The sequence below is a fragment of the Achroia grisella genome, unplaced genomic scaffold, assembly GCF_030625045.1.
Source record: "Achroia grisella isolate CSIRO2021 unplaced genomic scaffold, CSIRO_AGI_Agris_v1 utg109, whole genome shotgun sequence".
Classification (NCBI taxonomy): domain Eukaryota; kingdom Metazoa; phylum Arthropoda; class Insecta; order Lepidoptera; family Pyralidae; genus Achroia; species Achroia grisella.
In genome coordinates, this window is record NW_026712573.1 from 849,743 (window position 1) to 867,534 (window position 17,792).

At 31.6% G+C, this 17,792-nt stretch overlaps 1 protein-coding gene across 1 annotated transcript in view; it reads left to right on the forward strand.

Moving 5' to 3' along the window:
* The first annotated feature begins 295 nt into the window (after window positions 1-295).
* The window catches only part of LOC131846377 (uncharacterized), a 150,806-nt gene continuing 133,309 nt past the window's right edge, over window positions 296-17,792 (forward strand). The window contains exons 1-2 of the mRNA XM_059195655.1: window positions 296-581; window positions 2,079-2,490. Of these exons, the coding sequence (XP_059051638.1) occupies window positions 2,256-2,490 (235 nt within the window). The 5' untranslated portion in view covers window positions 296-581; window positions 2,079-2,255. The remainder of the gene's footprint in view (window positions 582-2,078; window positions 2,491-17,792) is intronic.

The window sequence follows — 17,792 nt, forward strand, 5'->3', positions numbered from 1 at the left end:
GCTAATTTTGATTGTCAAATAATACTTTCAGTAATGATGTTTGTATTTTTTCCAATATCAAATGATTTTTGTATTGTCTTGCACGACTCCTAGATGGCGCTATACTTATTTTGTTGGCAATCTGCATTCACCCCACCACAGATGGCGCTACTTGTGATTTGAATAAATGGCAAAGCCACGTGGAAATGCTTTCCCCGCAGGTTTGCGCAACCCAACTACAAGAAAAGGAACAGTGGAAAACTGTTTGCTGGTATATTTTATACAAGTATGCCTCAGTGCCACCTTGGACGTTGGGGCGGGAAGTGGGCTTGTCATTTCGGGCCGCCTGCTACGGTCAAGTTTCCGAGAGCAAATAAATTTTACGTACAATCTTTGCATAAAGTGATGGTATAAATAAAAAGTGAATTTGTAGGTGCATAATAGATGAAGTCAGCAATAGAAATAATCGTTCTAACCTGTGTAAAATAATTTTAAAGTTAAATGTAATTTTAAAACTTAGTTTCTTGTGTCTGAAATAATGAAAGTTATTTATTCAATGTACGTAGATTTGTAAATACGTAACGTAGATTGTTCCACATTAGGTGAGTTTAATTATGTTTTTTTTATATATGACAGAAAATGTTAATCTTATTTTTTGTTAAATCACTAGCTGTTGCCCGCGACTCGGTCCGCGTGGATTTTTTTTAAAGTAATAAAATCTAAAATAAGAGTAACCTAAGTTACGCCAATATTGTTCCACCGTTTCGGAGATTAACAGTAACAAACAAACAGACAGACAAATTTTTTTTTTCATACGTACGTATTTAATTGCATATGCTTTAACCTAGTAAAAAGATGTTAATTTGAAATTACAATCAAACACTTAAATTTTATTTATATCTTGGAGTATTTACTTTTCATTAACCACTAAATATCTATAGGTACTACTAAGTACTTATAAAAATACAGGGAATCTATTTTAGTAAAACAATATATAAAAAAAAAGTTAATTATTATTTATTTATGACTTTATTAGAATCGAAAAAAATATAATTGATATGTATTTTTAATTTGATTACCTATAAATAATAGGATATTATGTAAAGGAAATTCCTATATACATATTCTAAAAAAAATAGATAAATTGTTGGAAAAATGTTGGAAGATTGCTCACGAATTCAGTGCATTATTGAATTCGTTGGGGTCATGCCGCGTATTATTAAATTTATCTATTAGAAAAGGGCGGATCGTTGAATTTGTGTGTGTGATAAGAATCCCATAGTGGCTATGCTTTTGGGAATGTCACTGTCGACTGTCGAGTGATATATGATCGGTGGGGATCTAATCCCGCGGGTAGATAACATTTTTTTAAGGTTCCCAAGAAAAATGGAAAAGGGTTGCGTGAAAATGTTTGGATGTTCTATTGTTGGTTTAGATTTGATCAATAGCCAGCGGAGCTTTACGAAAATTGTACAATTGTACATTCGTACAAGTTTGATATTCGTTGGTGATAATATATGCGGAGAAATTTAGCAACTATAAAAATATTTTTATTCGTTTGTAAATATTGCATATGACAGGAGCGGTCTCACTCTACAATTATACAATAAAAAACAGGAATAATTGTATGTACAATTATATCTGCTTTTTATTGAACTGTGGTCCCGCTGCAGTCACAACCAGGGTACAACATTTTATATATATTCCCGAAATGTTAACAATATTTCAGCTCGTAAAAATGTGGAGCGAAATTTAAAATTGGAAAGATCGTATTTTTATTTCTAAATTTAATATAAAGAATATATTAAAAAAGAAATACATAGAAGTACATAAATATAATACGAATGCCTCAGATTTACCTACCGATGTTCATAAAATGGGTCAAACGTATTTTTTCATCTATTCTCATAGAGATAAAATCTTTATTGTTTAATTATTATGATGAGATATTTAAACAATAAAGATTGAGTAGTTTGTCTGAGATTTTATGAATATAGCCTAAAAGAAACTATATTTTTAAGTTCTACTTTTTTATTTTTACTATCTAAGAATTATTTATGAATCATGTGTAACTAACATTTCCTTTTCCATTGTTACAGATGAAAATTAATATTAAAAAATGTATGCTTGAAATCAATAAAACGTAAAGAAATTAAAAATAATCTATCCAGAAAAGTTCACTTGATAGTTTGTCTTTGCCATGGGAACATAAAAGTAGTGCCAACAATAAAAAAATAAAACAAAATGGAAATGCGTTCCGAATTTAAAATTTGAAAATGTCATCTGAAGTGTCACTGGATGGACGGGAGAGGCCAAGTGTGATCCGGCGGGCAGTAGGTGTGTGCGCGCGCGCAGCTTGCTCACAAATAGGACTTGTAATATTGGTTGTACTATATGTATTGCTTGGTGCTGTGTTATTTGAGTATTTGGAATCAGGCCCTGAGGTGCAAAAGAGGTCGGCAATACAGAGGTCGAGGGAAGAATGTCTGAAGGAACTATGGGCTATTACAGGTTAGTGAATTTTAATATATATTCTTTTCGCTTAATATTAAGTAGCATTTGTACGTGCATTAGAATTCGCCCGCCAATTTATTCATGATAGCGAGTTATGTGGATTTGTTGTTGTTTATTTGTAAGTGCATCTCTATAATGTCTTATGACCTGCTCTCATCCAAAATACTATGTAGCATATATGTCAAATTGAATAATGACTGGTTGAGAGGTCAAAGCGCTGCCCGTACAAACTCATTTTCATATATAAGAAGGCCTTTTCTATGTACGATAATGATATGATAGTACCCTGCTGTGCTAACGGTTTACGCGGCAGGCCACGAGTGGAGGATAATAAAATGTGGATGTAGTCAGGTTAGTTAGCCCATCTTGACAAATGGCAATTTACCTGGAGTTCAGCGTGACATGGTACATAGCTACTAATAAGGTTATTAATTCACATTACTGATAATTCACTTTTCCCATACTAAAAGGAGTTTTATTTTTATTTTTTCATGGATGATAATGGTGTTCAATGGATGAATGGATTTCATGGATTATAAATTTTCATGGATGAGAATGTACTTCCGCCTGCACTAATAGTATACGCTGGCGGGGCACCAGTGGAGGATGATAAGATGAGCATGAGGTCTGGTCAGTGAGCCCATCGTGGCAAATTCACCAAGAATTTATCACGTCGCTTTTCAGGGGACTTTCCACGTGGAGGTCAACCTGACATGGTGCATTGCTAACAATGAGGTTATTAGTCCACATTACTAACAATGCCCTTCCCCCCATATAAAAGGGGTTATTTTAATCTACACGATAATGGCCATTCCGATTTAGATAATAGGGTGGCTGGTACCAAATGAGAGATGGAAACAGGTCAGAAATCAGGTCACTTAGTTCATCGTGAGAAATTCACGCGGAATTAACTATTTTTGCAGCGGATATCCTGTGAATTTTAATCTAACGCTTAGATACACCAGCAATGGGTTTCATAGTTCCCTTGCCACCAGTCCCCTCCTTGATATTCTGAAGTGATTTCTACAGTATACGTATTTCATATTAATGTATAATAATGTTGTCCAGTATCTATAATAAAATCAAATAAAAAAAATTATGAAAAAAAAAATGTTCTAAAATATTTTTTATGCTTTTGTTACCGGTCCACCAAGAAATATATATATACAGCTCTGTGAGGTTTGGGTGTAGATAAAATTTATAGACTAATAGACCTTAAGATATAGAAAATACCGATCAATAATAATAATTATGAAAACAAAATTTTAATAATAATGATAATAAACCCTATACAATTTTTTCAGCACCAACTAGTCCCAAGCTAAACAGAGTTTGTATAGTAGGTAGGGGAGAATGAGGTAATTGGAGCCATGTAAGGGAAAGTTTAAAAAAATACCATTTTAATTACATACATTTACTTTTTTGGATAATATCAGTCTTTTAGTTATCTGTCTTTCAAGTATTACTAACCAACATGCAAAAAAGAACTGCTAGACAACTGATATAAATACTTCAATATATTATTTTATAAATACATATATTATATACACAGATAACATCCAGATTTGTATCAGACAAATATTCATACTCATAAATACAAATGTTACCACCGTGCGAGGAACCAAACCCGCGACCGTCGGAAATAAAGCAGTGTTCTAAACCGCTACGCCACCGAGGCCACAAAAATGTAGATATATATGTAGTTAAACGTTTTTCTACAAGGTCCATTCAGCGCACATTCGGTAAAGAACTCCTTTGTCGTTACAACGGGACACAGGGGAAATTATAAGTATTCCACTAAAGGTCAGTTGTCAAAGGAACAAAAAATATTTTGCCATTCCGCGATATGTGAACGTCGTTACATGATGACGACGCTGTTACATTGAACGTTCCATAAAAAGTTCTCGTAAAGACTTTCTTGAGCAGTCACGAGAGATATTATTCGTTACCTGATGTAATAAGTTTTTTCTTAATGTATTGCAATCACGCTGATCAGCCAGCTAACTTGATGAAAAGGGGCAGCGGTCATTTATATACACTTAGCGAACTCTGAAAAGGGGTGAGTACAATATATCTATGTAGGTAGTGCTGCAGGTCCAAGCCTCCCAATAAAAAAAAATATGTACACTTATACATCATGACGCCAGTGGTGTGAACGGGATGTCAATACGTTTTTGTAGTATATTGTATGATTAATATCTTGACCTGTCTAGAACTGCACTAAGTTCTATAGTAGAACGTGTCCCTGTAGCTGCTTTGGCTCTGGCTTTGGCTCGTGTTTCTCAGCCAAATCTGGTAGGGCTCCTAACACGAGTGGTGACGGTGAGTGTTGATGTCGGCAAATGGGCCTGTTTGTGTGAGTGAGGTACCCATGCAGATGACTTTATACTAAGTCTAAATAGGAGGGAATTAATACCACAGCAGTATCCAGTTTACATCTAATGAATCAGATTGTTTGCCATTTCAGCCACTTAAAAAAATATAATAACCTATTGACATACGACTGGGCAAGGGTCTTTTTTTACAAAACGACCATTAGCCTACTATCATCATGTACATCTTTTTATTACGCATCGATAAGAAATTATCGACATCGATAAAAGGGAAAATAATATTCATAAAACCACAAGGGATAATATATAAACTTCGGAGTATCTCTTGAGGCAATGATAAAGCATATCATATGGATAAAAGTGCTTTCATGCAGAACTACGGGTCGCTGGGGTCTGTAAAAAAGAATGCCCTAGTCACGCTTCCTTGATCATAGTCAGTCAATTATATGTATTCAATGTAGAAAGGTTCTTTGGCGATATTGTAGTCCTGAGGAATAGAAAAAGTATATTTTTTCTGTAATCTTTTATATGTTAGCGTGAATCGAATTGTGTAGGTGTCTATATATATATCTTCACGTTAAGCTCCTTATAGGTAAAGAGGAGTTAACTTTTAGGTACTAGTGCCTACCCTATTTTAGGCTAGGGTACTTCTTTTTGCATTGGTATATGCTGGTTTTATTTAGTTCTTGACTCTATCCTGGAGTAACGAAAATTTCATAAAATATTTATGTAATATAACTTGATCAATATATGATATATTACGTTAATTTCTGGCAGCATGGCTAACGTAGTTATTATATCCAATTTTAATAATGTAGAATTATCAATACTACTAATATTACAAACATTAATGTTAGAAAGTATTAATAATTGAATCATATGTTTATTGCTCTTTTACTCAAAAACTACTCCACAAAAATGAATGAAATTTAGTACGTAAAGATATCATATAACATATTAATAGTTAAGATACTTTTTGTACATTAACGCCGACAGCGTTGTGTAAATCCAACTAGAAACTTCACTCTTTTTCACGAGCTTTATTTTTCAAAGTCATAATCTTTTCACCATGGATATATAACACTTTCGGAACGGAACACTTTCTTTACTTAAATAATGAAACTTTATGAGATTTTAAGTTCATTGAAATGATGATGACGATCTCTAAGTAAATATATGTAAATATGCAAAATGATTATTCAATAGGGTAGATTGGTATTTACCTATTGAATAAGTTTGATATCGATTCCCCAAGTATACCGCCGTCACCATAATTCGATGAAAAGGATGGAAAGTTCGGAATTCAAATTAATTGGATTCTATATTCAAACTGGAAACAATTCACCATCAAAGTTATTAATGACCATTCAACAGATGGCGCTGACCGCGACCTTTATTGTTTCACTTGAATGTTCGTTTGGCAGTGAAATATTATTTTTAAATTATACCTAAGCAATAACTAGCACACATCGTTTGATAAGTACCTCCTATGGCATTGAATATTTTTAAAACACGAGTAAGTAATAGGTACCTCTATTAGAGATGAATGTCAGACGGTCGTTCCTAGTACCATACCAGTGTATACACCAGAAAAAAAGTTATTTTTAAAGTTTTGTATTTAATATACATTATATCTATTGTTAATCATATCTTATTACGAATAATATTATGGTAAATAAGGGCATTTACCTCTTACGACGTTTCGATTAGGTTGCACTAGCCATGGTCACGAGTTGTAAACTTGACAATGTTAATAATGAGAGACACTCAAAATAAAACCGTATGCTTTTTTTTTAATATACGAATGAATTATGCTCTCTTGTGCTAGCAGAGCACTAAAGATGGATGATTAGGATGAGGATCAAAATTAGGCCAGATAAATGGTTACAATTCCGACAAGAATTAACTAGGTAATATGTCTACATTGCTACCAATGACAATACTAGTTCCTATTACTAATAATCTCATTCCACCATTTGTTGTATACCTACTACATGTAAGGGAGAACAGGTAGTATAGTGTACCGGTAGTAGCTATTTTTGAGTAAATTTTATTGATTCAAACACTACAAAGATTCAACCCTATTAGAACAATTTATACAACCCATAGAACAATTCACAGTGTCATCTAGTCCCATACTTGTGTTATACTAGACAACTAATATAAATACTTAACACCCCGACAATTATACTTATTGAATACAAATGTTAGCACCGTGGGAGGAATTGAACCTCCAACCATCGGCCGTAAAAAGGTGTGCTAATTCGCTAGACCACCCAGGTTCAGTGCCACATTCAGTGGGTTAATTGAGACAGCATGCTAGAGAATAGAGGTTGTAGGAAAAATACTGTTACATCAATAAATTACCAATTACAATTATATAAATATGTATGTGTTGAGTTTGCACGTAGGTACAACGAAAACTACGTCGTGATAAAAGAAATACTATTTGACAAAATATAGAAATTTCTAATTTGAACTATCAATGTGTTCGCTATTTTTAGGTTAGTATAGAACAGCGTTCCAAAGACTATTTTTCTAGAACCTATTCATGAAATAAGCAATTACGACTTGGTACTAGTTATTATTGGTAAAGGCCTAAAGATGAATTTATACATCTTCGCTGACCATAGGTAATGAAACATTTATAGAAAACCGATTTTCGAAACAGTATTCTCTATTAAAAATTTAAAAGTACTGGTTCAGTAGTGGCGCTTTAATTTAATTTAACTCTTTCTAATATTTATGTTTGCACTAGGTACAGTCAGCGAAAATAATGTAGAACTATACTATATAGTTTATATTTTGTCTTAAGGTTTAATGAATAAAGTATTACAGTAATACAACCATGTATGATAATATAATTAATCACGGCACGTTGAAAGATCCGCTTACACAAGTCTTTAGATTTGTATCTCACGATACTTTCATTTTATATGAAAAATCGTGACTATGAAGCGCCGGCGAGTTTTAAAAGCAATTTCCTTTGCTTATACAATGAGGGATTTAATATTCATGTCGCATGAATGAGGAGGTTATTGTAATGTATCAAGAAAAATTTAGTGGGTAAGTAGATTGCTTTGTGTTTTAAAAGAAATCCTAATGTGTTATAGGTTTAATGCGGCAGTAAAATTACAGGATATGGAGGTGTAACATCTTAGTCCTCTGGAATTGCAACGCGTGAATTGTATCACTGGCATCAGATGATAATGTAAAAGTAGGATATTTTAATGTATCCAAAAAAAATAATAATGGATAAACAGATTGCTTTGTGTTTTACAAGAACTCCTAATGTGTTATAGGTTCAATGCGGAAATAAAATTACAGGATATGGAGGTATAACATCTTAGTCCTCTGGAATTGCAACACGTGAATTGTATCACTGGCATCAGATGATAATGTAAACGTAGGATATTTTAATGTATCCAAAAAAAATAATAATGGATAAACAGATTGCTTTGTGTTTTGCAAGAAATCCTAATATTTTTTGGATTGTTTGGGCTATTGTCAGGTTCTAGGACCTGTAGCACTGCGACCTCCATAGATCTATTGTGCTCACCATTCAGGGACAAGAATTGAAGGATATTCTTATCGATGGTTTCTCCTCAGGATAAAGTGTAAATCTTAATATGTTATAGGTTTAATGCGAGAGTTAAATTACAGGATATGGATGTATAACATCTTAGTACTTTGGAATGGCAACGCGTGAGTTGTATCACTGGCGTCATCTGATAATTTAATGTCTGTGGTATTCATATAGAAGACGGTTATTGTCTTATTTATGGTGCATAGTTCACCATTTATCATTTATCATCTGCTTCACAGTTTACCATCTGGTAGACAGTAGGCGTCTCACAATAATAAAAAAAAATTGTTTCTTCTTACGTTTTCATGGCATACACGTAAACATTGTGATAGAGAAGAATATAGGTTATAAGGATTTTCTTCTATCTGTTTTTTCCTCTGTCTTTATTCTATGTTCTTGACATTTATGTAATGCTTACAGAATCTCTTTCTTTACAATTCATTACTTTATTATGCCGATCACTATAAACACGGTAATAAGAATCCATAGGACATAAAGAAAATGAATTAGATAAGAATTTCAACGATCTTTTAGTAAATACCAAACGATCTGTGACAATGTCGATTTGTTAAATATCGCGTAAATCTCTTTATCTCTTGGAAAGTGTTTTGTTAAATTTGTTTGGTCCCCTTTGTTTGGAGGCTGGGAAATAAATTATGTTAACTTTAAAGGCAGGAAGCGAGTGTAATAAGCACTGACTCTATTCGAAATTCTAAACACTCAACAAATTTGGCAATAACAATGTATGACAATGGATAATAATACTAATCTTAAATATTGTTATATAGAATAAAGTTGCTTACGCAGTCTGTTCGATTAGATTTTTTAATGCAGTTTACAGGAATAGATAGAGTGATTCAAGCGGATGGTTTATATGTATAATACATGTATACCCGTGCGAAGCCAGGGCGGATAGTTTGTTTATAACAAATACGAATGGAAGTAATCATTTCTGATCGTCAATTGTTACTTTTTTTTTTCATTATGCTATTGTTAATACAATATCTACCTTAATAATAACGATGACGTCATTTTTCTATACTTGATGATAACGTAACTAAAACATTAATGATTTTAGCTATATAATTACATTAGATACTATGTATTTAAATTAAAATTAGTACAGACTTGTTTTATTTATTTAATCACTAATATATATACATTTATGAATAAAGTTTATTATTATTATTATTATTTATTTAATCACTAATATATATACAATAAATTTACGATATAATAAATTGACAATACACATATGGACCCAAATGTTTAAAGTATTGATGTGAATGATGACTTATTCCATACTAATATAATAAAAGCGAAAATGGCTTAATTCATTAAGCCCTCTCTTAAGTATATTATATTTTTCTTCTTGTTTGTGGTTTCGGGGATTTTATTTATTTATTCCCTTATTTCGGATATCTATCCATATTATGTTAGTAAATTACAACATACATATATCAATTCATATATCTATGTACACGTCCAGATGCACTGGGTCCGCAGCATTGCAATGATGTCCAGTGCCTCTAGAGTGGACATTGCGACATATTCGCTATAATGTTTAAGAAATCTGTTTGCTAATTTATTATATATTCAAAATTACAATGATTATTTCTTTATTTTGTAAATTTTTATTCATTACATTATATATTTGTTACTCGTATAGACTAATGTAAGTTATATTTTATTTAATTGGGTTTCTTATGAGTACGGTCCCACCCAATCTTGAAACTTGTCAAGTATTCTTTATAAATATAGGCACTTAAATATGTATATTTTTTTTAAAAGGAAAACCTTAATTATGAATTCATCTCATTTAATAATTTATATTCCACTAAATCTGTAATTTTATATATATTTGATAGTATCAACGTAGTATACTTGTTCAGGGAAGCGATATTTCACGATACGGAATTAATACTACAATAAATTTATTCACTGCCCGTGAAAGTCGTATTGTGATTTATACTGTTTGTGAACTTGTACAAAAGGCCGCCAGTTTACTATGTTGTCTCGACTTGAAAACATTAACAGACAAGTGAATAAGCCGGCTCTGTTGTGAACAGACACAATATGGAGCGCCTAGTTATTTATTTACCCTTTAAATATATGTTACTAGTTGTCCCGCCAAATGCTGTTATATTGTCATATAAATTAATATCGCTATTAAAATATAACAGTGAAAATTTAGGGTTGTATGTATTTTTTAATATCACATTAATAAAAAAAACAATAAAAAAAATTGCGGTGGACAACCCTATTCACCTAGGAGTATGAAAAATAGTTGCCGATTCTCAGACCTACTGAATATGCATATAAAATTTCATAAAAATTGGGTAAGACGTTTCGGAGGAGTATGATAACTAACATTGTGACACGAGAATTTTATATATGTTATTATATATACTTACAACATTAAAATTAATTAAGTAAGTTATACTTCATTTAAATAAAAATATGTGATGATGTTTAAACTATTAAAAAGAAAATACTAGTAGACACTTCAATTTTATTAATTTGTTTATAAATTTTCCAAGCAATCTTTGTGCTATCTATTCTACATACAGCATTATCCTGTATTCGTTTACTATTTACGATAGGTGTATCTATATGCATACATTAAAGAGATTGCCTCCAACACTTCTGGGTCGTCTATATACCGTGCTACAATTTCGTTTACATTGCTCAAAGTTACAGCGCTCTTAATGAGTAGCAGTCGATAGCATCTAATTAAACTGGCAACTCTTAACACAACTTTAGTACGATCTTGGAACATTCCGGAATTTCTTCCCGATCTATTTTGGGCTTTGGGTGCCAAAGAAAAATTCGTTCCTAATGTAGCGTGTTGATTATTTTTGTGTGGAATAACAAAAACTTTAGGATTTGCAAACTTTTATTATGTAAATGGGATTTTACGGCAATATTGATACTGCTATTAAAGGATAAATGAAGTAAATAATTGCCGTTTTTATATAAATCTATAGTAACGTTTATAAGTTTGTGAGGTTGCGGAAGGTTATCTTTGGATCTCCGATTTGGAACCGATTTGGAATTTTCATTTAGTGTTTGAAAGACTAAATTTCGACGAAGGCTATATATAGGCTATATAACATCACGCTATGACGAATAGGAGCGACGCTGCAATGAAGAATGTAGAAAAAAACGAAGAAAATGTGACGCATACAAATTTGCGCGGGTATGCTAGTTATTCATAAATATAATAACGTGAAAGAGTTTGTTTGGTTGAACTAATCTTATGAACCATTAGTTCGAATTGATGATTTCAATATCTATATTTTAGTATTAGATAGCCCATGTATCGAGAAGGTTATATACAACATATAACATTAGCCTACAAACAATACGAACGGAGCATAAGTGAAAAATAACCTATATAGGCGTATAAACCCTATAAAGGCGAAGTTGTATGTACCTATATATATAAATTATTATACCATGTTAACGGTGAAAATACAGAGGCATGTGAAAGTGATTTAATATACTTATTTCTATCACCAGCAGGTCAGTCCAGTCAACAAATATTTTTCAAATATGATTCGAACTCAAGACTTTGTGATTGAAGTCGTGATATTACATATTTTTTTTTAATTATACCAAATGACTATTCATTTGGTATAATTAAAAAATATATATAATTTTCCTAATAGGTACACATTTCATTAGATTTTTGTTGCTTGTAATAGACTAATATAAGTTACATTTTATTTCATTGGGTTACTTATGAATACGGTTCCACACAATCTTGAAACTTGGTAAGTATTCTTAGTAATATTGGCACTTAAATATATATATTTTTTGAATTGGAAACCTAATTATGTAGAATATTGTAACTGTCTACTAAAGTTTAATACAAATAATGACTTTTCATTTAAAAAACAATCAACGCTCATGTTTTGAATCGCCATGCTTATCTTCTCGGCAAGTAACAAGTAACCAGTTCTCGGGGCATTAGTAACCTCGATGAGCTTCTATACAAAATTCATAAAAACTTATTGGCTCCTGGGCTCCATGAGCCTAAATACCTCTAGATTCCGAGTACCTACGGTTCTTTCTTTCTTTTCAAATATACTCCAAAAAAGCTTCTCAATTCAACTGTATTTTTGTTATGTTTATTACTAAAAACTCCGTCATTAATAAAATGATCGGATTGATGATTTTGAATGAATGATTTTTTTTTAATTTGTTAAAGTATACTTTCAGATTGGGCTCATTTATTTAAAGTTTTTGGGTCGATTACTTTGGTTATTTATAACTTAACTACTGGCTACATTAGTAAATTACTAAAATAGTACAAAATCATGACAGACGACTTACACTAACTCTTAATAAAACCGGAAACACGTAACTTACGATATCCGATTAACAAAATCGTCTGCCATAAATCGTACACAACATGACATCGATCATTCGCTCGTGAAGCCAAAGTAAAACGGGCCAAAATATCCCCACGATATTTTAACGTACCTGTAATAAGATTCCGTTTGCCCCCCAACTCCCCGAAGGGTCGAGTGGGCTAATGTTAGATAATAATTTAATCTGTACATTTCACTTTACCTCGTTTCACTCAACACCGTACGGACGGGTACGGAATATCTAGTGTATTTCAATTTAGAATATCTTTCCCTTATTTCTTTCTTTTATGGAATATTTTCATTATATTACTTATTGACTTACTTATGTAATGCTGCGTAAGTAATTAAATATACGTAGACAGATATAATGAAATAAATAACAAAATAAGTAATTCTTTTTGAGATTACCTTGATCTCAATTCAATAAAAAAAATGCTTTATGTATATATTATTTCTATTCATGTCAAATATTCTAATATTTATTTATGTTCTACTTATGGAAGAGATTATTTAAGCATTAAGACCGCTTCTTGTGTTTCTTATTCTCTAATGTGTTCCTTGTAATATCAGTTTACAAGTTCAATTGCTCATCGGCTTCATATTCTCCTATTTTTGAATTTCAATTGAGAAGAACTATAACAATTTTATAATAACTTTTAATTTATGTATTACGACTTTCAAAATATTATATTGATTATTCTAATAAAAAATTGTAATATTAGTAACAATAAAATATATCAATAAGTTTATTATGTCACAGTTCGCGATGAAATGATACAGATCAATATAAATCCATTAAAATAGTAGCATTGAGGGCCTCGGTAGTTTAGATTTCGATGTTCCCAGGTTCGGTTCCTCGCAGGGTATAAATATGTATATGCATTCTTGAGTATGATTGTTTATATCAGTCTGGGTGTTTATATGTATATTATGTATATGTACAAAAAATATGTATCTTTGCATTTATATCAGTTCTCTGGTAAGCAGAATACAAGTTCTGCTTAGCTTGGGACTAGATGGCGCTTGGAATATTATTATTATAGACCTCTCTAGTGTGTACTGAGCAGATCACTCAGCATATCTTGTTGATAGAAAATACCCGATACAAATAGTGATACTCATAAAATGTTTGTACTATAAGGGATCGAACCCTCGACCATCGGTAGTGACAATGCATTTTACCGCTACATCAACAAGGCGTCCACAAATTGAATTTAAATATAATTCGCCACAACGACAATGGTTTCGCGTTGCCTTTGACATACGAGTATAAAATTACGGCGTGTATTTATTATATACTAGCTGTTTGAACTCTTTCATTCAGATATATATTAAAACGTTTTACAAACACATTTTACTTGTTAGTGTTTTTTCCTTTTCATGTTAAGAAAAGAGTAATTTTAAACGAGGTTATATATAGAATATGTAGATTTGAATACTCTAGCATTTCAATAAATAAGAAGATTAGTATTCAAATACTTAGTTCACTAAAACCAATAATTTCCTCGGATACTTCCCAGTAAAGATAACTCAAGCATGAATTTCAAGATAACAGTTATTTCATTGTAATCGATGTCTCGAATTAATGATACAGAAGTAAGTATCCACTTTTAAGTAATTTAAGTCACTTGGTTACACTTGAAATCAATTCCAATCTATCGATTCCGATCGATATTGGAAAGGTGATTAGGTACGTGGTAATTAAATGAACTAAATGACATTGGGTGCATATTATAATCAATATTTTTGATGCTATTTTATGCCTAAGTTGCAAATGATATATATATCAATAGCTGCTTGTTGATCCGCGCAACTTCGTCGACATCACAGTTGTATGACATTTGTTATTATATTTCGTCCAATTTACGTAATATCTTTTCAAATTATAGCCTATGTGTTATTCTGATATATAAGTATACTATATTACTATAAAGTTTCATCAAAATCCGTTTAGTAGTTTTAGCGTGGAAGAGTAACAAACATCCATCCACACTCACAAACTTTCGCGTTTATAATATTAATAAGATTAACTATTCCATTTCAGAATTATAGCTGTAGCTGGCAACTTGTCCACCGTTCTTTTTATTTTTTTTGTTTTATTTATCCATAATGGAAAGGCAAAGAGTCTAAGCCCATACAGCCGTTGTCTTTGGTATCATTTCTGTATTTTAATTTATTTTTTCCTTCTTCAGATATCTTCTATGTACTGTAGAGACAATATATTCATAAATTGGTTTGTATCTTTCTTGATTTTTAAGTAAATTCTGAATAGTGCGCGGGATATTCAGATCCTTGTAAATGGATATTAATTTGTCAATTAGAGCTAAACGTTGAATATTGACTTGTTTACAATCGAAGAGTATAAATTTGAGTATAATATTATTTTGATACCTCTCTTTTATGTCACTTTTGCCTTGTTTGCGAGCCCTCTTGGTAAGTACACACCTATAAAATTATTACAGATTTTTAATAAATAAATAAAACGTTATTTGAACTCAAAAATAATATTTTACTAAATAGAATAGTATAACGATAGTTGTTGTGTTCCCGCTCCAGTTGCACCAGCATTTGATATGTGCGTATCAAAATAGTCATTATTCAATTGCCTTGGATTGACATCGATATTGTGATTAGATTGTAGTGAAAATTTGTAGGCTATTACTAAGTTAGCGTTACTGAAAATTGACTTTGCAGGTCATCCATAACAACCTTTTAAGTCCGAGCATGTAACTAGGTCACATCTCGTTTGCTCTTTCGATACTAGTATGTAAGGTTCATCTATGATAGTTTGCTCCCAATTATTATAAACAAACTGACAGCTCAACTATTGCAAAATGGTAATTGTCAATTGCTTTGTTCGGCAGCAACATATGTTGCTGTAATTCACGGTTGTATAAGTTTCGTTAAGTTAATAAAGATCTCGCTAACCTATGTAACTTTAAGAATGCACTTAATTTTTTTTCTAATGACTAAAGTCTATTACTCCGTTCCTGATGACAAATATTAAAAATAACCTAAGTATACACATTTAAAAAGTGACCTCTGAATAAGGGCGAGCACAATAGATCTATGCATGTCGCAGTGCTACAGGTCTTAGCAACTGACAATAGTCCAAAATCATCGATAAAAACATACACATTTATTGTTGTTAATACATAATTTGTATTCCTTATTGACATTTATATATCTAATTACTTTCAGTTATTATTATAAATAAATTTGTATCTATATTAATAAAAAATATCGAATTGAAGTTATGTACATTTTAACACTTATAGCGCTTTCCATATATCTCTGAAAATGAAAGTGTAAAAAATGACACATTAATCTATTCTACTATTATTTATTCTATTATTCTTTATCAAAATATTAATAGATACATATGTCTTAAAAAATAAATATTTATTCTATTATTATTCTCTACTAGCTGGTACCTTGAGTATTAATGCAGAAGACTAAATATTCGTTCGTACAGATTTCCCAGAACGACGCGCGAATTCGACATAATTCAATTGTACTCTATCATTAAGTTAATTGTACAATGCAATTGCCAGTGATATGTTTGACAATACTACAATAAATCAGGGTGCAATATTGGAACAGTTTTTGTGGGGATCTGATAACATAACATTGTAAACAAGTAATAGCAACACTTTACATATCCAAATTCTGCTATAAATATTTGAATCCAGCAATAAAGGTGACGAACCCGCTGGTTACTTGTATTAATTTAGTAAATTTAGTTTGATAACGGTATTTCCATTCCCATAGAGATAGAAATATATACATAAAGTTGTTTAGTGTTGACCTGATCGAACTCTTGACCTTTGGGTCTGAAGCACTAGACCACGCGTTCTGTACAAAATATATTTTATTGTTGCTGTACACATATAATAGTATATTTAAAGAGTTAGGTAGTAGTTGTTCATAACATTATTAGGAACTAGCTGACGCGCGCGACTTCGTCTGCATCACACTTGACATTTATCATGTATTTCGCTCAATTTACATAATACGTTTGTAAATTATAGCCAATGTGTTATTATGATGAATAAGCTACATTTCTATGAGGTTACATAAAAATCCGTTCAGTAGTTTTTCTGTGAAAGAGTAACAAACATCCATCCATCTATGTATCCATACTCACAAACTTTCACGTTTTTAATATTAGTAAGACTATACTGCATCCCTTCGACTTCATCCCCATGTGAGATGTTTATTTATCGTTGCTATTATAAAGGATTTATCTATTTATATTTTAGTTTTATTGTTAGTCATTCCATTTCACAAAATGCCTCTAGGGATTTCATCGTACTTGCTGACTTATAAGAGGATTTTCCGACATCCGGACTTACCGTGAATCTCTGTGGATTTTCTTATGATGCCAATACGTTTTGTGTACTATATACTGCTATATATAACAGTTTGTTTTCAAGTTTAATACTGGTAAACCAAATACCCTATTTTATATTTGACAAGTGTACATGTTTGGATAATGTTGTGGGTGTTTGGATTTTATGTCTTACTTTTTATTTAAGTACCTACATACTAGCAAGAAAGCAGTCATTATCCCAATATCGAATACAAAAATATATTTTTTAAATTTATTTTAGATGCAATATAACTGATGTCCAAGGTAGTGATAAGCGACAATAATGAATAAAAATTAATACTTTAGAACAGCATCGAGCACTTCACATGATCTTTAAAAGACTGTGATCTGGTCAGGAGTTGATATTCCCAAGGATTAAGTTGTCATATTTCCTTATCCTATAATTTCACTGATATGTCACCCTTCAACCAAAACAACTCATAAGCAATCTGCTTGGCGACTGATAAGTAAGAATGCGGATTACTTACATAACAAACGAATAATACATGAGATTTTCACTTAATATAAGACATAGACACGTATATAAGTAGACAACGTTAACAAACTGGTTTAGAAAAATAAGAAACACATACAGTTGAGTTTACTAAAGTGGACGATTGATATTAATATAA